Source organism: Phallusia mammillata, chromosome 3 (genome assembly GCF_965637545.1).
Source record: "Phallusia mammillata chromosome 3, kaPhaMamm4.hap1.1, whole genome shotgun sequence".
NCBI classification, from domain to species: domain Eukaryota; kingdom Metazoa; phylum Chordata; class Ascidiacea; order Phlebobranchia; family Ascidiidae; genus Phallusia; species Phallusia mammillata.
In genome coordinates this window covers 23,707,296-23,732,342 of record NC_137254.1, presented here as the reverse complement: position 1 = coordinate 23,732,342, position 25,047 = coordinate 23,707,296, and the positions used below count along the sequence as shown (strand labels likewise).

General features: G+C 37.7%; 1 protein-coding gene across 1 annotated transcript in view; it reads left to right on the top strand.

The window, feature by feature from the left end:
• Positions 1–25,047, top strand: part of LOC145218852 (cubilin-like) — a 51,047-nt gene that overhangs the window by 9,384 nt on the left and 16,616 nt on the right. The window contains exons 19-53 of the mRNA XM_080086254.1: positions 252–429; positions 963–1,123; positions 2,727–2,892; positions 3,419–3,647; positions 4,041–4,171; positions 4,318–4,439; positions 4,500–4,573; positions 5,277–5,437; positions 6,060–6,241; positions 6,696–6,852; positions 7,099–7,283; positions 7,811–7,971; positions 8,397–8,557; positions 8,621–8,770; positions 9,620–9,781; positions 10,356–10,561; positions 10,985–11,038; positions 11,419–11,576; positions 13,025–13,154; positions 13,657–13,805; positions 14,432–14,526; positions 15,003–15,171; positions 15,599–15,745; positions 15,841–15,949; positions 16,738–16,864; positions 17,578–17,704; positions 18,401–18,477; positions 18,918–19,067; positions 19,648–19,844; positions 20,116–20,279; positions 20,866–20,962; positions 21,391–21,491; positions 23,083–23,261; positions 23,924–24,145; positions 24,582–24,722. Of these exons, the coding sequence (XP_079942380.1) occupies positions 252–429; positions 963–1,123; positions 2,727–2,892; positions 3,419–3,647; positions 4,041–4,171; positions 4,318–4,439; positions 4,500–4,573; positions 5,277–5,437; positions 6,060–6,241; positions 6,696–6,852; positions 7,099–7,283; positions 7,811–7,971; positions 8,397–8,557; positions 8,621–8,770; positions 9,620–9,781; positions 10,356–10,561; positions 10,985–11,038; positions 11,419–11,576; positions 13,025–13,154; positions 13,657–13,805; positions 14,432–14,526; positions 15,003–15,171; positions 15,599–15,745; positions 15,841–15,949; positions 16,738–16,864; positions 17,578–17,704; positions 18,401–18,477; positions 18,918–19,067; positions 19,648–19,844; positions 20,116–20,279; positions 20,866–20,962; positions 21,391–21,491; positions 23,083–23,261; positions 23,924–24,145; positions 24,582–24,722 (5,179 nt within the window). The remainder of the gene's footprint in view (positions 1–251; positions 430–962; positions 1,124–2,726; positions 2,893–3,418; positions 3,648–4,040; positions 4,172–4,317; positions 4,440–4,499; positions 4,574–5,276; positions 5,438–6,059; positions 6,242–6,695; positions 6,853–7,098; positions 7,284–7,810; positions 7,972–8,396; positions 8,558–8,620; positions 8,771–9,619; positions 9,782–10,355; positions 10,562–10,984; positions 11,039–11,418; positions 11,577–13,024; positions 13,155–13,656; positions 13,806–14,431; positions 14,527–15,002; positions 15,172–15,598; positions 15,746–15,840; positions 15,950–16,737; positions 16,865–17,577; positions 17,705–18,400; positions 18,478–18,917; positions 19,068–19,647; positions 19,845–20,115; positions 20,280–20,865; positions 20,963–21,390; positions 21,492–23,082; positions 23,262–23,923; positions 24,146–24,581; positions 24,723–25,047) is intronic.

The window sequence follows — 25,047 nt, the reverse complement described above, 5'->3', positions numbered from 1 at the left end:
ATTACAGTTACATGAAAATATTATACGTCTAATTTATTAAATGCAAACAAAAATTTTATTTGTGGTAGATCTTTTAAAACTGCTGTACTGACATAAAAGTGTTGATACTTTGTCTGTGGTAATATTACCTTAAACGGAAATTAGCTAGAACGATTCCGAATTAGTTAACCAACATTCAACTGGAAACTACAAATTAAAACTGTCAATAACTTTAAAAATTCTTTTTCAAAAACCTTCCTTAAATTGCACAGGTCAGAGATGGACCAAACGAGGCTGCACCACTAGCTGGTCGTCACTGTGGTCAACAGCTTCCTCCAGCATTTACATCCACTTCAAACGACCTTTGGATGAGATTCAGATCGGACGAAGCACAAACTGGAGCCGGATTTAGAGCAACTTACACTGTGGCGTGCGGTGGAACTTACACTGGTACGAGTTTATATTGTTGATGTTCTCACAAGCTTTTGGGTTCTAATCCCGCCGAGCTCGTATGTTTCCACCAACAAAAAATTGGCGACATTACTTTCTAACTTAATGAAAACTGGTGGATTGAATCAAAATGCAATTAGCAAAAGACTAACGTTAAAATGAAACATAAAAAAACGCATCTTATGTCAAAGACCAATTTGATTTGGGTTTTTCTGTATAAGTTATCATTTTAGAAAATGCTTGGGTGTTATAGCCCGACACTGCCACATTTGCATGCTAGTTATGTAGTTGTAGTTGTTAATAATAAAGACATATACCCAAATGATGCAATAAATTATGTTTTATCAACACTTTAGCAATCGCAGACTGATTTTCACATATTGTCTGTGTAGAAAACATTCGCAAAACATTACTTTTGAGTCGAAATGCGCAATATAATAATTCTTTATGTTTAAACGCTTTTCACAATAGAACTCAAAACTTTGTGTCCAAAAACCTAATGACCTTTTCAATATGATTTTACTTTACTACAGCTACGAGTGGGCAACTGGTATCACCGTATTATCCTGAAGTCTACCCCTCCGATAAGGACTGCTATTACGTCATACGGCAACAGCCTGGCAACGTGGTGACGTTGACGTTTGATGACGTGGAGATTGAACACGAGGACAACTGTCAGTACGATTATATAGAGGCAAGTTTCAAATTGTAAACATATAGTTACCGCAAACTTTCCAGTAGTTAACGCTACACTTGACAACGTGTTTTCTTTTGCAATTGAGGATAGGGTTTTCAAATTTTTTCGGAACAAAACATACCCATGAAGTTAAATGAAGAAAAGGAGTATAACCTATGATATAGAAATCAAAGAATGTCACACTGAATGTGTCATACAGAATGAAGTCAGCTCTAAAAATGGTCATTTTTGTGGATTCGAATCCAAGCGTTAGCTACATTTTTTCATGCTTACGTTTTGTGGCATGGAAATTAATTGAATACCGGTTTAAATCGGTATAAGCCCTCTTGCAAGCCTGACATACTGCAATTTAGATATAAATGTACCATTGAGTACATGAACACATGTGTGCATAGCTAATGATTTAAATCAGAGTGGTCTGGTACGCGGGCGACCTGTATAGTCTTTCTGCGGACCCCGGACACTTTCTGCTTACAGTCATCAAATGGATTGTAGTTGGCATTAGATGTGTCTCCTGCAGTGGCGTATCCAAGGGGGTCCGGACCCCCCCCCCCCCCCCCCCCCCCCCCCTTTTCAAAAAGTTGTGCGTAAATTAAATAGGCCAAAATCGTTCCGTTTCCCACTGCGTGGTAACAGGGAGTGGTTATCTCAAAGACGCGAGCCTTCAATCTCTTGTATTCGCTTGTTATCTAATCGCCAATTGTGACGTAACAAGGGTTAAATAAGGAGGTTTATGCGGTATGCGCTAACAATCGGAAAGTTACGTTCCGGCTAGGACGCTGGTAGCAGTTTCTTGCTAAGTGGTAACTGCACTAAGTGCAACATATCAAACTGTTTTTGCATTTGAACAATGTAAAAGTGTTAAAAACGTGTAATGTTGTGTTGCTTTGATCCGCCAAACACGAAAAACATTAGATCGATGTAAATCGAGTTATGTTATTAGGGTAATTTGTTACTTGCCAGGCACAATTTATGCCTTCTGCAGTTACCACCTTCAGTGCATTCGTGACTTTGCGCAACTTAACAGTAGGATTACCGCTTCAGCAAGAGATTTAGTTCTTTAGAAAATGGACCCTGTTTTTTTAAGCAACGATTTTGATTACCTGACAGTCACGCTTATTTTGCAGCTGCAGTTTGGCTGAGTAAGCTAGATAGCAGCGGCGAAATCAGAAAACTACAAAGCTTTCGCTAAAATTACCTGTTCTTCCTGTCAATTAGATGGGTAGAGTAATCGCCAATTTTGGAAAAAGTGCTTTGCCGCATAACGCGTCGTTTTGAACGACGTGTGACGTCATAATGACGTCATTAGGGATTTCCCCCCAAAAAATTGTCGGACCCCCCCTTTAAAAATTTCTGGATACGCCCCTGGTCTCCTGTGTAGTGAAAAAAACTTTTTCGCGCCTTGTGGCGATATAAACGTGTTGATTTTTCGTTCTCAATGCATAAAGTCGATGAGTACAACAAATTTAGACACAATACAAAACAGCTTCTCCCTTTGGCCTGACCTGACAAGTACTTACCAAATTCTAATGTAACCCTCCATTTTCTCAGTCTTGCCCAACCTGAATAAAATTGATTTCAACTTGGAGTTCTATTTTAGGTAAGGGATGGTTCTAATGCCGATTCACCATTGTTGGCAAGAATTTGTGGAACCACTATTCCTGTCCCACTCCAATCAACACAAAACTATATGTGGGTTCATCTTCACACTGATCCGTTCGTGGGAGGCGGCGGTTTTAGTGCAACTTATTCGTCTCAGTACACAGGTATGTGAAGTTAAGTTTCCCGTAAACATGCGGAGGATTATGTTGTGATCCGTTACGTGGGCAAGTGACCTCTAAAACCATATACAAATGGAAGTAAACAAAATATGTCTTCTGTTTACATAAAAAAATCTTTTCCTACTATCATACTTTAAGAATTGTCCTTCAGAATACCAGACGCATATGCAATCAGCATACCTAATAATAATTATCTATAATCTAACAGTATTTTTGAAAGCTCTTTATGACTATGTAACATCTCAGCACGAAATATTAGTAAATCGATGAAAGACCTACAAACTAATGAAATATCCATGTGTACTTTTTGTCATTTACAATAGTAGTACTTCATAACATATACTGTAGAGTACTTGACATAAAATAGTTCCAATTCAAAATGTACAAAACCATTCTTTGAGCTCACAATGTTAAAAGCTCTTAGCATTTGCTTTAACTTGACTCTCACACTCAAAAATAGCAAAAGTCTTATTTATTGTGCAGTCATAAAATTTCACATAATACACTACAGGTTGTGGAGGAGTTTACACTGATCCTATTGGTTCCCTACAGAGCCCTGGTCACCCCAGTCCTTTTCCACACGGAACCAACTGCACATATTACATTAGTGTGGATCCAGCTTTTATCATAAACTTCGGGTTCATTTCCTTTTCTATGGGAGATCCAGGAAGCGATGGAATTTGTGATGATTTTGTTGAACTGTTTGATGGGCCAAATATTAACGCGCCGTCTCTGGGAAGGTATGTGTTGCAATTTGTAGTTTAAAACCTATTAAACGCGTTCTATTATAACTGTACAGTGTATTTCATTATTTGCGTTTACCTGAACCTGTGGAGGTCAATATGGCTGTATCAGTAATTCTCACAAACAGAGGTGACATAATGGTAGAGCTATTAAACTTCACCTGGCCTGCGAATTCGATTTGTAAAAAGCGATAATTGGTAAAAATAGGACAAAAATGTTTTCCAGTGTAAAGCCAGGCGGTATTTAAGCCTATTTTTGAAACCTAAGCTCTAACCCTGTCTGAACCGAAACCCAACCTAAAAATCCCGGCCCGACTTAACAACCTCCTTCTGTAAATTTCTTTCAGAAAGTTTTTTCAGAAATTGTTATTTTTTTTATACACTGTTAAGGTTTTGCGGTTCAGTTCCTCCACCAACCACTGTTACAAACGGTTACACGATGACCTTATTCTTTTCATCTGATAAAGACATTAATTCGGAGGGTTTTGCTGCAGCATATTCCACAATCAATGCCAGCACTGGTACGTATTATACGTATTTTGTAATTGAACACAAATTGCAAAAGTATTTGGCAGGAGTTTGATTGCTGTGTTAGGTAGGCATAATGCTATAGTGTTTGCTATGAATAAACAATTATGTATCATTTCTATACGCTTCTCTTTATTAGCTTGTGGCAAACGACTTACCGACAACCAGGGTATGGTGATGTCACCTAATTACCCCGGAAACTACTACGATATGCGATCCTGCATTTGGACCCTGACCGTCGACCCTACCATGCAAATTCAGGTACAATTTTGGGTTTTTATGTTAGATATGGAAAAGCATTAAAGTTGAATTTTTTTACAGGTGAATTTCACAGATTTTATATTCGAGGGTCCGAACGCTGAAGGTGTATGTGTCTACGATTACCTTGAAATACGGTAAGTTGTTTTGTTAGGACTTTTTGCTAACTGTTGTTTGATTTTAAGACATAAGGCTTCAAATTGCCTTGCAGTCGTAAAAAGATAGTTTTGGCAAAAACCAATACTTGTACTTTTCTACTTTATGCGAATACATCTTAAACCCGAAAAACTAACTTCAATTGCGGTTGTTGTGTCTGGCTGAAAATGTTTTAATAATGTTTGAAAAACATGGCGCACCCATTGATTAGTCGCCCTAACTTTTTTGGTTGTAACTTTACCACGTTGGTAAAGCAAACTGCAATTCTTATTACAAAATACAAAGCACGGCAGTGTTAGAAATGTTCGATAATTTTGCATCTTAAATGTAGCTCTGTTTAAACTGTTAATATTCATTGGTAAAACTTTTTTGCCAACGATGTACCTCAACGAACCGTATACACCTGTACTTACCTTTGTCGTTCGGTTGGTAAAGAATCAGCCGTTGGATAAGCTCCTGTCGTTGATTCGAATCCCACCGCCGGCCAGATATTTCTAACCTTGCCTTGTCACACGGGTATGCTTGGGGTACCAGCTTGATTGTGTATAACGCCTTTAATAGATCTGGCTTACTATGATTTTCACTGAAGTCTGCATGAACGCTTCAGGGCTGATCTCAGTAATGAGCATGTGTTGGTCTTAGCTCCCCTTATATACGTTTATATATGTTTGTGTTGTCTTTCAGCAATGGCGGCTACGATGATTCAGCACTAATAGGAACTTACTGTGGTACAAATTCTCCTGGTCGATTCACAACTCATAGCAACCAACTTTACATGAAAATGTACACAGACCCTATGGAGAATGGACGTGGTTTCCTTATGTACTACGACGGAAGTTTGACAGGTAGGACATTACTTCATTAGGACGTCTCGCGGGCGATTCAAAAATTGTTGTGCTAAAACAGCATCGTTGGTTTGTTACCATAGAGCAGGGGTCGGCAACCCCTGGCACGAGGGGACTTTCGCGAAGCCATTACCACATGGAAATAAAAAGAAACTTGGAACGCGCCGCCTAAAAGGTTGCCGACCCCTGCCATAGAGTATAAATGTATCGTATATGTTGCATTGGGGTAATATTTACCTTCTACTTACAGGACGATAAGTTAGTTATCTTTTTAAGTTTGCTTAAGACATTGTTTGGGTGCAAACAAATCTTTGCTTCTAGTTGTTTTAACAAAGTTTTGACCTTTCTTGTCACTAAAGGTATATAAGTGTGTTTAGTGCACTGAAAATAAAATATGTTTGCATCATTGTCAACAACAATGACACGAATTCGCCGCCAAAAAAGCTAACACCAGCAACAACTTTGAAGTCACTAGGTTGTTAAGTCACTGTAGCCCATCCTATCTTCTCAATTGTGTGGCCTCAAATATGAAAATGTCGACCAAGTTGCGTACGTGTTTGAATTAAAATCAATTAAATCTGTCTTAACGATGCTTAGTTAGGCCTTGTTGTCATTTATACAGGTTGTGGTGGCACCCTTACTTCAGCTGACGGCTACTTTCAGTCTCCTAACTATCCGTTTGCATACAACTACAATACCGAGTGTTACTGGCTGATCAAGGTGTCAGAGGGATCATCAATTCGACTTACCTTCACAACGTTTGACATCGAAACGCATGGATACTGCGAGTATGATTACGTGGAGGTAACGGACCGGAGTGAAGTTTTTGGCATTAAATTAGAAACATCATCGTTTGTAAAAAAAAAACGCCTTCGCCTTTTTGTAAAATAGGTAAACGTAAACCAGAGCTAAAGGGCACAACCAAGGTACATTCTATTGTATAAAAGCAATTTACTGTCTCTGCCTTGTGGGTCGTGAATTCATCTCAGGTGGTTCTAAAACTATTGGATAGGTGCACCAAAACATAGCGCAACAGTTAATGCTACGATCCTAAAGTTTTATGATAATTGGTTTCACAATCATATTAACAGTGCCTCGTTTTTTCCTTAAGTTTAAAAAGTGTAAGAAAGACTAAGTCATGAGGCGTTACGGGCGAATCAAAATTAAACGCTTATACGCGCTAACCGAACCGGATGGTGTTAGCATTTAATAGTGTTGTTTTAACAACTTTAATTAAACACAATTCCATTTATTTTAGGTGTTTGACGGCCCCACGACTGGTTACCCATCACTTGGTCGTCAATGTGGATCACGACTCCCACCACCATATGAAAGCAGTGATAATCAACTGATGGTGAAATTTAGAAGTGACCCGTTTGTGGCCGGATCAGGTTTTATGGCTCAATATCACGTTGGTAAGTCACAGATTCAAATCATAAAATATAGTGTATGATTCAGTAATACATTAGGAAGAAAGTTACAAAGATTTTTTTTAAGCTTGATAGAAAACAAAATGCCAGAAAGTCTTTCTTTTTAAAAAAAGAACATGGCATAAAAGCTTGATAGAAAACAAAATGCCAGAAAGTCTGCACATTGAGAACGCACAATCTTCGTTCGTTTCACGCCTTAATTTTATTTTTTTGTACAATTTTTCTTTTAAGAATGTTCGCGAACAATATCGTCCAAGTCTTCAGGCAAAATTCAGTCTCTTGATTTTCCCGCCAATTATCCACCCAACCGCGACTGCGCCTGGACAGTACAGGGTTCTTATGGTAACCGCATCAATGTCACATTTACATATTTTGCCATGGAAACCTGTAACGACTGCGCTTGTGACTACGTACAGGTTGGTGGTGATATTTGTATTTATCTGTTCTCTATGTTCGCTGAGCAAAAATGGAAAGAAATCATCAAGTTTGCATTAATTTATTTTTAATATGTCATTAACTTAATTTACATACTTTTTTGGGATACGATCTGTTTCTTGTTTTTTTGCAATAACTACTTTAACTGTACTCTTGAAGCACAACCTTTCACTGTTAATACGGCACGCAAATGGCTAAAATTCGTCTGTTGTTTTAATGGAAGTATTTCTCTGCTTTTTGTTTGTCAACTTCTCGTATAGAGTGTCAACAAACAGCAACAACTTATTGAAGTTAATTTCTGTGTAAAACCTTAAGCACCGTTTCATGTTTTAAAGACACGGGAAAAAGTGTATTGCTATCCTTTGTATTTGTGAACAAATTTTGTCATAGCACCATGGGGTTTCTAGGGCATCACTATAGTGCTCTACCCAGAATACAAGGCATTGGTCTCTCAAAGTCATTGTTAAAGCTTGTGAAGATCATGTTTCTATTCCCTGTACATTTTTAGGTATACGATGGTTCAGATATCAACAACAGCCCCAGTCTAGGAAAGTTCTGCACAGGGAATCCTGGACCATTCCGTACAACGTCAAATTCTCTGCTCGTCGTCTTTCACACTGACCCGTACATACAAGCTCCAGGGTTCGAAATAACATGGGCTGTAGATGGGTAAGATCCGAGTTTAATTTTCTTTTCTTTAACTTCTAGACCGAAGCATTAGGTTAACGTTTCTCAAGATTATGGTAGCCAAGAAGTCTTTTTTTACATTTTCAGTCTACAGACCCCTACGTATAATTAAATTCAACTTTTTTTTTTTTTAATATGAATGTTTAGTTGATTTACAGAAACATTTGCATACTTCCCTACGGTTTTGCAAAAGCCAGATTAGAAACAACTGCATAAGAATGACTTTTGGCAACTATTGTGGTCGAACAAGCATTAAATGAGATTTTTTTGGGAAGACACTATTTTGAAACGTTTAGTAATCGAGAATCTTTCACTCCGAACTGAAATATGTCACTTACTAGTTCAAAAACCTTTTTGTGGCGTTACCCTATTTATATACCAGGTAAAACTAATCTTTGCCATTTTAGGTGTGGTGACACCCTGACGAAGCCATCGGGCACAATAACGAGTCCAAACTATCCGAATAACTACTACGACAATAGAGAATGCATATGGCAGATTATAACCAGTCCTGGCACAAGCATTGAACTCACGGTCACTGTGTTTGACGTGGAACACCACCCCAACTGTAAGTCAAAAGGCAATTTAAGCGGTTTTGCAAATGGATTCAACGCATATATGTTTCTTAAAGGCGATTACGATGTACTGGAAATCTATAACGGAATGTCTGTTGACCCCAGCTACATTCTTGCGAGACTCTGCAATTCGGGGAGTTCCCCTCCAAATCTACCCATGGTCGTAACTTCAACTTCGACTTTTATGACTTTGAGGTTTTTGACAGGTAAAGAATTTTCGTTTTGTAAATTTTATTTTCACACTTGACCATAGATTTTGTAGTTAACTTTACCCTTTTTTCCTGAAATACTTGCAGTACACATTTTAGTAGCCTCTTTTGCTATGTACTAACCCAGTGGTTCTCAACCGGGGATGAAATATTTAAAATGTAAGGGGAGGAATTTAGGTGTGGTTTGTAAGTAGACACATAGGCTATGGAAATATAACTTGTGAAGTTGATAAATGCTTTAATTTTTCATGATCTTTTTGTGGTTTAGTAACTGCTATGTAGTATATTAGGGAGAAATGAAAATGTAAAAAGGTTGGGAACCACTTTACTATGCGTTTTGTGATTTTGTGGTTGACCATTGATTTTGCAGCTAATTTTACCCTAATGTTTTTTCCTGCAGTACTTACGCGTTTAGTAGCTTGTTTTCAATATGCACTAATACAGCGGTTCCCAACCTTTTTCGACGAATTCATCTCCTAACAATTCAAAACTGTCACTAATATACTACATAGTAGACTCTTAAGTCTAAACCATTCAAATTTTATTTAAAATTTTCTTTTATCAACTTCACAGGTCATATTCCCAGAGTTAAGTGTCTATTTACAAACCACAAAAAATTTAAGTAAATCTACCCCTCAAACGTTTAGGAACCACTGTACTAACCAAACAACTGTTTAATTTTAAATTTCCAAAGTGAAATCAGCCTTAATAAAAATGGTGTTTTTATTAAACCGAATCAAATCTTGAAAAACTAGTCCTTACATGCGGCAATTAATTCCACATACAGTACTATTCGCGTATCCTGCTTGCTATGCCGAAGTGTACAAAAAAGTTGTATTTTTGCAGATGAATATGTTAACGGCAAAGGATTTAGTTCCAACTACAGAGAAGTGTCAGGTGTGTGCGGTGGAAAGTTTACTACATCGAGCGGAACAATAACTTCACCCAATTACCCTGGAAACTACGCACAACATCAAGATTGCGAGTGGTACATTGACGTCGGCCAAGGTACAGACTGAGTTGTTTTTTACTGTTTGAAATGATTAAATTTCTGCAACCTTTAACTTATCTAGAGGCAGTGCTCTGTAAACCATTTTTTATTCAAGTCACAGAAATCATTCAAAGTACACGGAACAGTCATTTTTTGGACTATGAGTTTGCGTTTGTTTTCCTAAGCACAGCCGTCGTACTTTTCTGTCTGTTGTATAACCAGGGTTGCCATACCGCCCGTATGATTTGTCCTTATTTTGAATGGCAATGTCTTAAACCAAATTATTGTTCCTATTGCTTGGAAATGTCCTTGTTTTTAACTTGAGTCCTTATTTTTCAACAATCACAAGTCAAATCTCTGCTACAAGCAAAAGAAAACTTAGACCTGAGCTTTCACGAGATGCAAATGTTTTGTACAAACAAGGAGTTGCTGGAAAAGATTGTTTTAGGCAAAAAATCTGGAAAATCTGGCAGTTTTATAGATAACTGCTACATAATAACACCCAGCGGGTGTTGTAGTCTAGTTTGGATACAAATGTTGTCTTTGTGCAAAAATGGAATTTCACAAATTACCAAATCCTTATATTTATAGGAAGCACTGTCATCGTATCTTTTGAGGCCTTTGACATAGAACCCGAACCAGCGTGTGAGTTCGATTTTGTGGCGTTGTATGATGGCAACACGACTTCGAATCCAATGCTACTGAAGGCTTGTGGTAGTTCTATGCCTGATCCCGTACAGAGCACAGGACACCAAATGCTATTCCAATTCCATTCTGACCCATATTCTACTCACACGGTATGTAATGTTTATATAGCTATGTAACATGTTTGCCTAATAAAGTAAACCATTCATAAGCGTTTGGATTTTAAACTGGTATCATAACTATCGTATTAAATCGACCCCAATTTATAACAATGTTTTCCTACTTTCTATGTTTTGACAAACTGACAACTTCATTTTTTGTACGCTCTATACGCTGAAAACACAAAACATGTAATTACTTCGCAACTTAATATGATGCATTACATTGCGTTTGCTAATAAATATGATGTAAAATGGAGATATAACGTTGTTATGCCTACCTATAGTGTGTCAATAAGTTCTAAAACATGGAGATAAATAATTTTCGCGGCATATTAGGAATTTTTAACAGGATACTACCATGCACAGACGTTAAAAACACTGCGGTAGAAAAAATTATTCATTTTTTGTTGGCAGGGATTCAAGGCGTCATTTACCAGCGGCTGCGGCGGAAAGATCACTGCTACTCAAGTAAGTGAGCATGTGTATTTGCATTTACAAGCAGTATCTATATATTGACTTATGTGCCTTGCAACTTAAATCTCGTCAACAGTTCTAAGGTAGGTGGGCATTTCAGCCTGATGCAACAAAAAAGTGAAATCTAAGGTGTGATTATATATCACCATGCTTCTAAAAATACGTGATAACGTAGGCAGACATAACTAAGTAAAAAAAAAATCAGTTTAATGCAAGACATGTATACCTTACGTACTGATACATAGTGTATGTTGATAATTAGATCCCGAAGCAAAGTGCAAATGCATGTTCGTTTACCGTTTGAACTCAAACCATAGTGTTGCCTTCCCGGCACAAAATCTTCGTTTAATTTGTTTTCACTTGCTTAATTACAGGACGGGAGCATCATGTCTCCAAATTATCCGGATAAATATCCAGCTGATACGAACTGCACTTGGACAATGCAAGCACCACAAGTGGACGGACACGTCACCCTGACCTTTACACACATGGACATGTACTTCGATCCTTACGGCAATCTCACATGCGGAGGGTAAGCACTTGGTCCTATACTTGATAGTAGGGATGGGTCAAAAGCAAATGTTCAGTTTGGTCGAGTCACGCTAGTTTGTAGCTATTTACGGTCCCTCACGTCACCAGCGGTGTTACAGGCTGTACATGTCGCAGCAGTCCGCGTTTTTTTACAATTTAATATTCTAATGCATAAAGTCATTTTTTCCTCTTTGAAACCACTTCCGGCACTAGTTTCGTATATTAGAACAGCATGAATATGCAAAATTAATGCTCGGGTCAGTTTGTACAACTGCTCGGCCGAGCACCGAGCAGTTAAACACCTAATGGTCGGTACCGAGTACTCGGGTTCTATAGCTCGGCTCAGCCCATCCCTACTTGATAGTAACAACAAGTGTGTCAAACAAACGCGACAAAATTCTGTAACTTGCCATGAAATGTTTGTATATTGTAAGCCTCCCTATGTTCAATTACTCTTGTCTCATTAAAAAAAAACATTAGGGCAAGCCATTCAGCAGATTGAATGCAGTTTATCTGATTCATGCCCAAACTCACCAACTAGTAGCGTTAAGTTTTTGAGTTCCTAGGTTGTACCAAGTAAGTAATAGTATTTTTCAAAAAGATCTTACTGTTTGTATACCCAGTCATGGCAAACATAATGTGCTTAAGCACTAATACATATGAACCCGTAGGCATTAACCATGTCTTACTTATCTTGACCCCTGCTCGTCTAAAATCCTCTAATCGAGCAAATTCTACATTATAAATTTTCTACCCGTGTTTCTCCAAAAGAAAAAAAAAAGGTTTTACGTTGCTTTGCAAATATAAATCTTTATGACCTTATATTACTTCATAATTGCTTGACGTCATACCAGCCTGATTATGCACATCCCAGCACAAACATAATATCATCGGTTCTTAAAAAAAATAACCAGCAGATCTGATCCATCCTTATAGTACAGCGGTTCTTAAACTTTTTAAACATTTTATCTTAACGGTACCTTTGCCATTATCTTTAACACTCGCGGACGCTAGAGCGTATCATACACACATTAGCAAAACGTTAGATTAACGATTAACCAAGAGCTAATAGTTGATTTTCCCACTTACCATAGCAAGATATAAAATTTCAGCTAGTTGTGTAAAATTACGCACATAAGAGTGATCCAACGGCAGCTTGTGACATCAAAGACAAGACAAAAAGCATCAAGGATTGTTTGCAAACAATTGCATTTTGCGTTACTCCTGATGGCATAAAGGGCATTGCTCATTAATAGAGATTGTTTATCTTTAAGTCTACTTTGAGTTAAACTTTTCATTGGCTTGAACAGGCATTAAATCGGATTTAAGAAAGCCTCGACGCTCTTGGCGGTCCCCGCAAAATTGCTTCACTGAAGCCTAAGGGTCCGCGGACACCGGTTTGAGAACCGCTGTTATAGTAGTAACAAACCTTTTTTCAATTCGATTTAGTGATGACTACCTTGAGGTGTTGGATGGATCGACTCTGACGTCACCACCTTACTCACTTTACTGTCGAACAAACCTTCCCGCCCCTATAACTTCATTGAGCAGAGCCTTCACTCTTACCATGGTGTCGAAGGTTAGTGATGACAATGTAACTAAATCTTACAGAAACTTTTTCTAATGCAATTCCAAACTTGAGTGCGTGTAAATTTTCACTTTTGTGAAAAAATGGCATCTGTAAAAACGTAAACATGGCGAAATTATTAATAACAGGGAAATCAGTATTCTCAAACGTTGTTTTGTACCGCCCACTTTCTGTACCATACGTTTAGAATGTACCCTCTGATATGAAAAGGCTTAAACACTGAAACAAGTTGATGAACTTTAAATGGTAAATTAAACATAAAAGCAATACTCGTAATTAAACCTTAAAGCTGGAAACCCCAGTCTGCTTATTGGTGCATGAGGACTAATGAGCCTTATAGCAATGGATGTAAGTTCAGAAAAAACATTTAGTCGTTCATCTTTAGGTTTTAAAGATATATATTACTTATTTCGTTTTTATTCATAAAAGTTGATTTCTTGGATCTTCTCCTTATTCATGTAAATTACGTTGTCTTTTTGTTTTTTTAATGTAGAGTTTCTTCCAAAGAACCGGTTTTCGAGCAGTCTACAGTTCATCTACGTCTAGATGTGGTGGAGATCTTACTGCACAGAGCGGTTATTTTAACTCACCCAACTACCCTGATGTTTACCCCTCGAGTGCCGAATGTGTCTGGACCATCAAGTACGTGTATGCTTCGTGCACATTTTGTGCAAACTTTATCTGAAGATGAACAAACACTTGTTTATACTACTGTCGTATACGGTTAATCCCATAAAGCAGTGGTTCTCAAACTTTTTTTTGTTGCGACGCCTCTGGAAAAGTTTTCTGGTCTTGCGACGCACCAGCAAATAAAAGTCAATGCGAAAACTTTATTAGTTTTAAAGTTGTGTTTATCGATTTATTAAAGTTGTGTTTATCGATACAACCACCAAAAGCCACGAAACGGAACTATTCTGCGACGCCCTTGGAAAATTGAAACGACGCACCAGGGCGTCGCGACGCACAGTTTGAGAACTACTGCCATACAGTATTTCATTCTAATACCCGGATAATGCGATTAATGGAACAATTTTTTCCTGAGATTGCTAAAGTTGTTATTTAAGTTCCTAATGCACTAAACGTATTATGCAATTAAATGAATTGGTCTGTACCATGTGCCCAGAATAGGGGCGATGTCTTTTATTTTTTGCATAAACTGTTAACCGCAGAGTGGATTACTGAATTGAAAAAAGTTTTAATTGATGAATTACAAAACTTTGGAAAAGATTTATTTCGTTTTTTTTGGCAAATTTTAACGAACATTGTAGATCAGCACCTGGTAACGGAATATCGTTGAGCTTTCTGTCATTTGACGTGGAGAGTCAATCCAACTGTCTCTTTGACTACGTCGAAGTGCGAGAAGGTGCGTCATTTATAACTCAGGTTCATACCCAGCAAGATATGTGACCAAAGGGTTAAACTCAAGCATTTATTACCCTATGTTAAACAACTAGCGTTACGCTACAGAAGAGCCAAAGATTAAAAGTGACTTCTTCCAATCGCCGATGATATGAATATTCTAATGGGGCACTAAAATCTATGTACGGGAACTATCATGGTATTGAAAAGGCTGAATTTGCTAGAATGGGTGGAAATTGATTTGATCTTTTAGCCCTTCTTTTTGTAATGACCATCTTGAATTACAGTAAATACTTTGTTCTAGGTTATGTATGTTTATGTCTTGTTTATTCTATTTGAATACAGCATTAAAATAAGTTGACCGTTACGACGCGAGTAAAAATGTCAGTGTTAAGTCGATAACGCCAAATGTGATTAATTTGGTCGTTCAATTCATTTAACCGGTTTCAGGCGGTTAAATCCAGTATTCCTGCTTTTCAGGTGCTGTCGACGGAGCCGTTCTAATGCGTGCATGTGGTAACACGTTGCCATTAAACTTAACAACCATCAATGGTCATATCCTATACGTCATTTTCCGAAGTGACGTCAGCACTGAAGGTCGCGGATTTCAGGCCGCCTACCAACATACTTACGGAAGCACCACCATCGCGTATGTCTAGTTATAACTTTTTTTTCTAGTTGGGGTTGTAACTTGTAATGACCATTAAGTGTGCTTTTTATTTGTAAAACTGTGTAATGCAATATTATAAACGCATACATGGCCTAAATGCAGTGATGGGATTCGGTCGGTTCGCACCGGTTCTACAGAACCGTCTCGCGAAATTTTATGAGATCAGCGAACCGGTTAGCATTACTGGTTACTGACAATGGACATTTTGTAACAGGACGTTTTGTTTTGTAACTGAAAAAAAGACTTTTGTGATAGAACCGGCTGACAAAAAATTGGAATCCCACCGCTGCCTAAATATATATTTTGATCCAGTGGTATTGGAATATATATTATTTTATCATGTAGGTTTATACTAAATGTGTAACAATTTTTTGTGCGTTATTACCACACTATATATTATTGACAGAGAATTTGATGGGGCCATTGCATCGCCCATGTATCCTGGCTATTACCCAGATCTAACAGACGCTTATTACTACATCTATGCTCCATCTGGACGTTTAATCTCTTACACATTTTCATTATTTGATCTGGAACCTCCTACCGAAGAAGGGTATGAAAACTTTTATATTATCAACATAAAATCACTAAACCGCCCATACCAACCAACCAAACAAAAAACAAAGTCAAGTACACTTTATTTTACAGATGCGTATATGATTACCTGGCCATTTATGATGGAGATTCAACCGATTTTGATATAAAATTCTTTGGCTGCGGCAATGATTTCAAGCCTCCACCAGGGACATCATCTCAGGTAATGACAATTTTGCCCAGTAAAACCCTAACAACCTGAGAAATAGAATAGCGTTAAATGATATTACAACTAACACATACTTTTTCTGCTATTGCGAAGTTTACCACTTACTGGTCGATCATCACACGTCTTAAGACTTAGTCTTACAAAGGTTACATACAGTTTTTGTATTAAATCTGCTACATAACAATCTGTGCTCAGAGCTATAGAGTCTTATACCCGACACAAAAGAGCCTGAGCTATCTTAAAACACTACATATTTTGTGTGAAGTATTTGTTTGAAATCAAGGTTCAGTTTTAGTATTAAACTTGTTTCAAAACACCCTGTGTTAAATACTAGGCAAAACCGACGCTAAAAGTCCAATCTGACGTAAAACTTCGTGTTGTGTTTGAAGTGTCCGTTAGGAAGCAGCTTGATCAACGTGAAATTCTGCATCTTGTTGTATTTGAAGTAAACTGTAAACGGGCCTGAAATTGGAGAACAAACCCGGCCCGAACACAAATCGTTTTGGGGAAGCCCGTTCAGGCCCCAAAGTTTGACTGACTATACATTGAAGCCCCAGGAAAGAACCAAGACAACAAATACAATAGACAATTGGTGTTCAACAAGGCGTGATAAGGCTGTTGACATTAGGTCAGGTCCAGCAACTAACTACGAGCTAGTTAATTTAAAAAATATACTGACCAGAGTGTAAAGTCAGGCCCGTTTTTTTTTAACAAACCCAAGCCCGAACTCGACCTGACTTACAACTCAACTTACAACTCTGATTTGAAGTGTTTGTTTGTAGGGCGCTTTGATGTTGTGGTTCCACAGTGATTGGGGAGCACATGGACTTGGCTTCTATATGGATTGGGTTGCAACTATGGGTGGCGGAGTTCCACCAAACCCCACAAACGTCCCTACTATTCCCACAGGTGCGCTATTTTTTATTGATTGAATTTTCTCAGCATATTTGTAAGGGATTGGACACCATAGTAAAGGAAACTGTGTTTTTTCGTCTAATTAACAGCTAGTGTACCTTTAAGTTTAAATGTTGTATGTGTGACACAAATTCCCCAAAAGACTAAAGGACCTGGCGTTTATGTAATTTCTGCTTAACTTGGTTACCTCCTAGTTGGGAAGTTCATTATCAAACTTTATCTTCCAATCATGTTTTTAAAGTTATATAACAATAGTTCGGTTTTCTCTATTATTTGATGTTGTGGATCCACAGTGATTGTTTATTGTGTTTTCATCTTTATACTAGGTTGTTCCGATTTAACTTGGCTCCTACCTACACGGTAGACTATTTTGTATTTGCCATATTATGTATGTTTTCGGAAAGCATCGTAGACAGTCCCAATATCAGGACTAAATCCGACAATTCAAGCCCTGACTGGGCCAATTATCATTTTATCAACATTTTAAATTTCGCGGTACGACGTGAGTGCATTCATGTCTGAAGTAAGCACGCGCTTTATCGAAACTCAAATGATGGTCGAAAAAGCGAAAGATAGTGGAAATTTGCCTGTACCGACGAAACCGGTTAATCGGGATTGCCATTGGCCAAGCGTTTTGTCCCGATTAACCGATTTTACCAATTAACTGATTTGCAGTTAACCGATTTTGCGTTTATTTGTTTTCTCAGGTACATGTGGAGCAGAACAGTTGGTTGCAGCTGTTTATCCGATATTCCTTGTTTCCCCTGGTTGGCCAGGACTTTACCCCAACAACCTTAACTGTATTTGGGTTATAGAAGGGGCCCCACAACATACGTAAGTTTGTTAAGAGGGTGTTGGGTCTTTTATATCTTAATATTAAACAGTGGTTTGATTTCATAACGGGTCCTTTGAATTTTTCGGACCACCTGCGAGAGATCTGAATATGCTCTGCATTTCGCATAAATTTATACTTCTGTTTTCCCGAAATCTAACATTAAAAAGGATTTTAAGCTTTTCATGCAGCCTATTTGACTTTTGGATTCCATACTTAATTATGAAACCACTGTATTATAACTATACTTGTTTTATATGGCTTATTTTTTTCTTGTGTCTTACATAATTGTAAGGTTTAAGGTCACCGATTCCGAATTTTTCTGGTGCTGGACCCCTTGATAACATTTGCCAAGTTGCGGTGACCCCCAGAATAAATTTAGTAGACTATATGTTATATATATTATTAAGATAATTTTTAAAATTGGCTTGTAAATATCCGAAACTGTCATTTTAGACCAAAACAGTAGTATTTGTTTTTTTATCAACACTGAAGTGGTCCATAAGTTCATCTAATTAGGGCTAGTGGTCCATGATCTAAAATGAGTTGGGGCCTTAGGTGACTCCAGGCAAATTGTCAGGCGACTCCAGTTGGGGTCACCACACACAAGTTCGGAACCATTGTTTAAGGTCGTAAAAACTAGTATGAATAGGTAGTGCATATTTTAGTTCTATTGAAAACACTTTGTTTTCGTGAAGGGTGATGTTTACATATCTCTTTCTGGACATGGAAACTGTAAATGACTGCATGTTTGATCACATGGCAATATACAACGGTAACTAAGTAAAATGGACAGTAATGTATAATATAACAATGTGAATAAGTTATAACATTCTTGCGTTCAATGGTTCGTTGCAACTTTTAGTGTTTGATAATTGATATAGGTAGTTGCTAATTTTGTGCAAAGACTTTAAGATACAGCATATTCGTAATTGCTTATTAAGGCTGAGATGAGCATAACATAAATTCATAACTGGGATCAGCTCTACACTCGTATATAAATCATGGTACGCCAGGCCCATTGAAGGCATTATACCGAATCATGCCGGTCTCCCAAGCCTAATTAGATTCGGTATAACGCCTTCAATTAGCCTGGCTTACTATGATTTGCTTATAAAAGGTGTTAAATTGCTGGTGATTTTGATGACTTGGCACACAAAATTCATGACTTTTCGACACGGGTAATGCAATAAGACAATGTGTTTTAATTCACAGGTCCAAACGTTACTTCTCCGCTGCTGGGAAAGTATTGTGGCAAAAGAGTTCCCAATAACCCTATAATGTCGTCAGGCAATTATATGACCGTTCAACTGGTTTCAGATATGAGTGTGGGCTACTATGGATTTAACGCGTCTTATCAACAAGGTATTGTTGCCATAAGAGATTTTTTTTTCTTGTATTTTTGGGGGCTATTTTGTCACTGTATTCTTAATTAGATTGTTTGAGATTAAAAAAACCTTTCATGCAACAAGGTTTAACGGAAAAACCTTTAACGGAGAGAAACCGTCCCGTAGCTAAAATACAGCGCAGAGTTGTAAGTTGGCCCGAAATTTGAGTCCGCAACCTGAAACCGGACCGTTTTTGCGAAATCCATTTAGGTTCGAAAGTTTGATTGACAGGCCTATACATGAAGTACGGCTGTTTGGAATATAAAAAAGAAGCCATACGATGGACAATAATTAACAATTGCTTAAACTAGACGTTTTAGGTCTGGTTTGGATTAGATTAATTCCAAAAACTTTTCTAATAATTTCTAATTACGGAAACAGAATGTGAAGTAAGGCCTGAATTAGGCCTGTTTGTTGAAGTAAAAACCTAGGTCCTAACCAAGCCCGACTTACAACTCTAGTACAGCGTTTTACTTAAAAAAATGTTTTCTTGCTTTTGATTTTTGTGATATAATTTTAGCCGAATGAAATAAACAATTCGTTTTCCGTGTATTTAGGTTGTGGGGGTTTCATTTCATCCGATTTGGGGGCAGTTGAGTCCCCCAACTTCCCCAACCAGTACCCACCGAACACTTACTGTGTGTGGGACGTGGTTTCCACTCTCGGGAGTAACATCACTTTGACCTTTGACCCACAGTTCGGCATCACGAACTCTGACTCCGGTTGTGACGCAACAAAAGGAGATTCGTTGCAGGTATAGGGGTGATTTTTGTTGTTAGGTACATAATTCATGGAACTGAAAATTCTGACTAGAAACGGACGTGCCAATCCAAGGTTCTATGCTAGACAGGATTGATATGTTACTGTTTGATTTCCAGCTGTTCTAATTAAGCCTTAAAAGTGGGTTTTAAAGTCCAGAACTAACATGTGGGCACCTTGGTCGTCCCAGTAGGTATTTCTAGGAAAAACGTGGACAATTATACCAAACATTTTAATGTTCAACTGACATTTTCACTTATTTCAAGCTGCTTAACGGTCGAGAACTTGACGCTCCGCCGCTGACACCAAACAATGGTGCAGGAAGCGGTTTCTACTGTGGGTCTTCTCCACCACAAAATCTGCAGACGCAAGCAAACGGATTGATGGTGATTTTTAAAACCGATGCATCAGGAAACAGCAATGGATTCAGGTAGCAAATATTGATGATATGTTTGTCCTTTCTTGTCACAATCACGGCCCGATGTAGTACTTCTCAAAATATATATAAATTCTATTTAAGTCGCAATGCCTTTTGGTTTTATTACTATTTAAATTAAAAAATATTACATATAATTTTTTCTATGTGGAATGCTTTGGTGACCTTCGATATTACGCCGTCGATAGGCCTGGCGTACAATGATTTGTTGACAGATGTTAAAATACTAAAAATTCGAATACCGTCAAAGTACGTTGTCAGTTTCATGCTGAATTACGCCAAGCAACATATGATTCAAAGTAAAGTTTCTTGACTCAGTTTTTTTTTTTTTGCTTTGCTTTGTCGATAACTTACTATTATCTAATTAACCTTTTTAACAAGTGGAATGTTCTTTATTAGTTTGATCACTAAAATTCGGCAGTTCACGTTTTGATGTGACATTGTGTTTTAAATATTTTATTGGTGCTTTAAAACGAGAAAGTCTGGCACTAAGGAGGATGACAAGAATTTTGTACCCAAATTTAATTCTAAATAAACTCGGACTTTTTTGACTTCTTATTTGGACCTTGAACTTTTTAAGGTTTACCTTCTCTGCTGAACTTGGAGATTGTGGAAGTTTGCTCTCACTAACTGATCAAGTGACGTCAGGAACATTGTCGTCACCAAATTATCCAAGTGTAAGTATTTTTGTCCATAACTAACTGAGTTTGTTGCTGGAGCTTATTGAGTGCTTGCTTTTTCAGTTAAATTTAAAACACGTTTGTGGATCAAGGTTCTTAATGTTCTGCTCATAAACTTTATAAATCTTTTTGCCTAGAAAACAAGTAATTCGTGGCGTTATTCTGGGATCTTTGTTAATTTAATGTTTGTTTTACAAAAATCATTCTTAATTTCCAAATGTTTTTTAAATACTCCAGGACTAATACAAACCATATCTTCACTTTCAGTGCATTTAACATATTGATTCGCACACGTAATGTGTTGTAATATAGGGCTGAAAAAAGGATAGAAACCGCTGTTGCAAACCAATGCACTGTACTATGATTGATGCTGTGCATTTCTGCGTTAGTTTTCTTAACTCTTACTTAACACTTGTATTGTTCAGAATTATCCCACCGGTATTGACTGCTATTGGATCATACAAGTTCCCGCGACCGAAGCCGTGCAGCTTGATTTTACGAGCTTTAATGTCGAAGTTCACAGCAAGTAAGCAGAAAGTGTATTTTAAGTTCCATGTACACAATAACACTGCTTGCCTTGAATAGCAGTTTTTTGTTTTGTAATTAATCCTTTTAATTGAAACAAAAACTTCTTTTCTGTAAAAAAAACATCTTTTTGTAGAGTGTTGTGTGTATGTGTTCAATCCCAGTTTAAAACATTTTCTGAAAATAAAAGAAACTTTATATCATCAACACAATACAAGTAATTTTACTAATTGTAATTTATGAAATTCATTAAAACAAAGCTGCAAACAGTGCAATGTTTCCACCTATAGCAGTGGTTCTCAACATTTTTTTCCTTTGCGGACCCCTTTTGGTACTGTCAAGCTAATCGCGGACCCGTTTGAAGGTTTTGGTATTTTTGTCCTTTTTTTTAAGAAGCAACCCAAAAAAGCTGCAGAATATACCAACCAGGTTTGGTCCAGGACCAAAATTTCAATCACTTTGACTGGGCTGCGACATCGGAACTCAATAATAAAGAGCCATTACATTGTGATGTGAAGTTGCTTGAAAAATTACCGCTGTTGCATCACAATGGGGTTGAAATGTCATAATGCATTTTGGTTTGTCGCCTATGAAGAACGATTTCAAACAAGTTTCATGCTATTTTAAAACGCAGAGACATATTTTTTAAATAGCGCTTTATCAATATCGTTGTCTGCAAAATTAGGAAGTTGTCGCGGACCCCCTGAAAACGCTTTGCGGACCCCTGGAGGTCAGCGGCCCCCCGGTTGAGAACCACTGACCTATAGGGTCTCTCTAAAAAATGTACACTGTCTGCAGCTTATTTATCATGTATTGGCTCGATGCTTTTATGTTTGAAAGTAAATTATCATTTATTACCTAAGCAATCCTTTAAATCAGGGGCGGGCAACTTCTCCAGTCGGCGGGCCTGATATGGGAAAATGAAGTACTTGGCGGGCCGGATTCCTGAATCGATACATTAATCGCGTATTTATCCAGTGATTTAAAACGGATTTTTGACCACCTAAACCAAATACATTCAAGAACATCACAAATACAATACAGTCCAAACAATCTAACTGATATAACATAAAATTATTCACCACAGCAAATTTAATGCATACACCACAGACTTAGATACTGGTGAAACACTTACTAGGCTATACGTGTGGAAACAAAGGAAACCGTGAAAGCAGGCCACACACATGGTTGGCAGTTATGTCGTAACAATGGACGTAAGGTGCAATGGTAACAACGGCGGGAAAGTTTTTTGCTATTGGGGAGCGTTAATGTCCGTTACAACTATAATTTGACGCAGTAAGCAAGTAGTGGGGGATTGCGGCAGACTGTGGCCGCGGGCCACATTATCATGTAAGACCTGGAACTGTCTGCGGGCCGCTCAAAATCCCGTCGCGGGCCGGATCCGGCCCGCGGGCCGTATGTTGCCCGCCCCTGCTTTAAATCAAGGCTGACAATATACCCATAAGATCTCATCAAACAGTGTGCACTGTATGCAGTTTACTTATAATGTATTGGTTCGATAATATGTTACTGTTTGTATTCAAACTTCTCAAAGAGGGCGAATTAAGAATTTCTTTGAACGTTGCCTTCAGTTGTGATTACGACTACGTACTGGTGCTGGACGGTAGAACCGGCGACGGAGCAGTCCTGGGCAAATTCTGTGGCAACACTCAACCACCAACTACCAAGTCAACTAGCAATGAGATGACAATCAGGTTTAGATCGGATCCATATACTGTGGCCGGCGGATTCCAGGCCACATACAGCATAGGTACATTAACTCGTTCCGAATTTTTTTTAAATCTCGATTAATGTCCAGTATAGGGGGTTAAAATGATTTTCAATGGCACGTCAAACGATTTATGAGTTCATTTTCAAGTACATTTTGATATAAATTAAAACTATTACATTTCTAGTTTTTATTTTTGGTGCAACAATCTCAAAAACTATGCCCACACCCGAATACGCATGCTAACTGATTACTGTGTAAATTGACTGGCATTAACTGCGTTAACCCACAAAAATGTTGACACACAAAGTCCCATTACCCTTTCGACAAAACAAGTAAATTGGCACACGGCGTTCAAAAGGGTTCCGGTACCTGGTCTAGTACAACACTTTTCAGTTTTTTAACCGTGTAGTATGGCTTAGGTTGTAGCGAAACCTAAATCCCAACTGTTGCTGAAACTATTCTTTTTTAATTTGTATTTTTTTAATAAATACCGAAAAAGATATTGTAATTTTTTAATTTTTTTTTCAAAAATTTCTTCTTGATACGATGCTTTTCCTTTCGGTTGTCTTCGTTGCCAACAAATAGGATAGCAAGCAAAAAATATATATATATTTTATTTTTTTAGAAATAGGATAGCAAGCAAAATAATAAAAAAAATATATTTTTATTAACCTAAATTGTAACCCATCCATTTTGTTCAGCTGCATGCGGGGGCACATTGGTGGGAACCGGGGGTAGAATTACATCCCCTGAGTACCCCTCTAATTATCCCCTATCCACGTCCTGCTCATGGGTGGTGCGAGGCCCCGCCTACCACTTTTTGTCTTTCGACTTCGATATGTTGGATTTGGCCACAAGTGATTCATCTGTATGTGGGGATGGAACAGGAGATTATATTGAATTCAGAACTTTTAACTTTACAGGCAAGTTAACAGCTTCTAAAAAAAGCAGAAAATATTATTTATTATTTGTTTAAGCTTGTATTATATTGTTGGGTATGAGGATTAGCTAATTTCTAGGTTAGAGACATTAACAGCTTCTGAAAAGGCAAAAAAAATGTTATTTAGATTTTGGTTTAAGCTTGTATTAGATTGTTGTTTGTTAGGATTAGTTACTTTCTAGATTAGAGGCATTGATTTTCAATTTTGTCACTAATAAATATCAATAATCTATTGCGATACATTGAATTTGCAATCTTTAAGCGGGGAAAAATATACCCATTAAGGAGTTTTCGGTTTCTATTAGTTTGCTGTTAAACGGCCGTAACCTTCGACTGGTTGCATATGAAATGCAAAACGGTCAAAAAATGCACTAAACGTATTTACAGAACGACATCAACAAACTATTGTTTCTGCACAGGACCTCTGCTGGCCACAGTATGCGGAAACACGATTCCTGACACAATCGACACAGTTACTAATGTCGTATACATCACCTTTGTTAGTGATGGTTCAGACAACGCAGGCGGATTCAACATGAGTTATCTGGCGAGCGAGGACGGTTAGTTTCTCTCCTTCAGTATTTATATTTTAAAAGCTTAGGACAGTAGTTTACAACCCACAACGGTCGTACGGAAAAAATGCCGATTTAAGAGGTTTTGACCTATCTTACCCGATCTGTCATATTAAACGACCCTCGATCAATTCAAATCACTTTTGTTTTCTGCTTGAAGCCATGAATGGTCGCGTGTTGTGCGAACGCATATTTAACATATTTTATATTTTTCAACACAAGTGACCCTTTACTTATTTTTATATTTATTACTATTTTTGCTAGAAATACATGTAATCTTGTGCTCCATTTTAAGCTCCCTATTTGTTTTTCT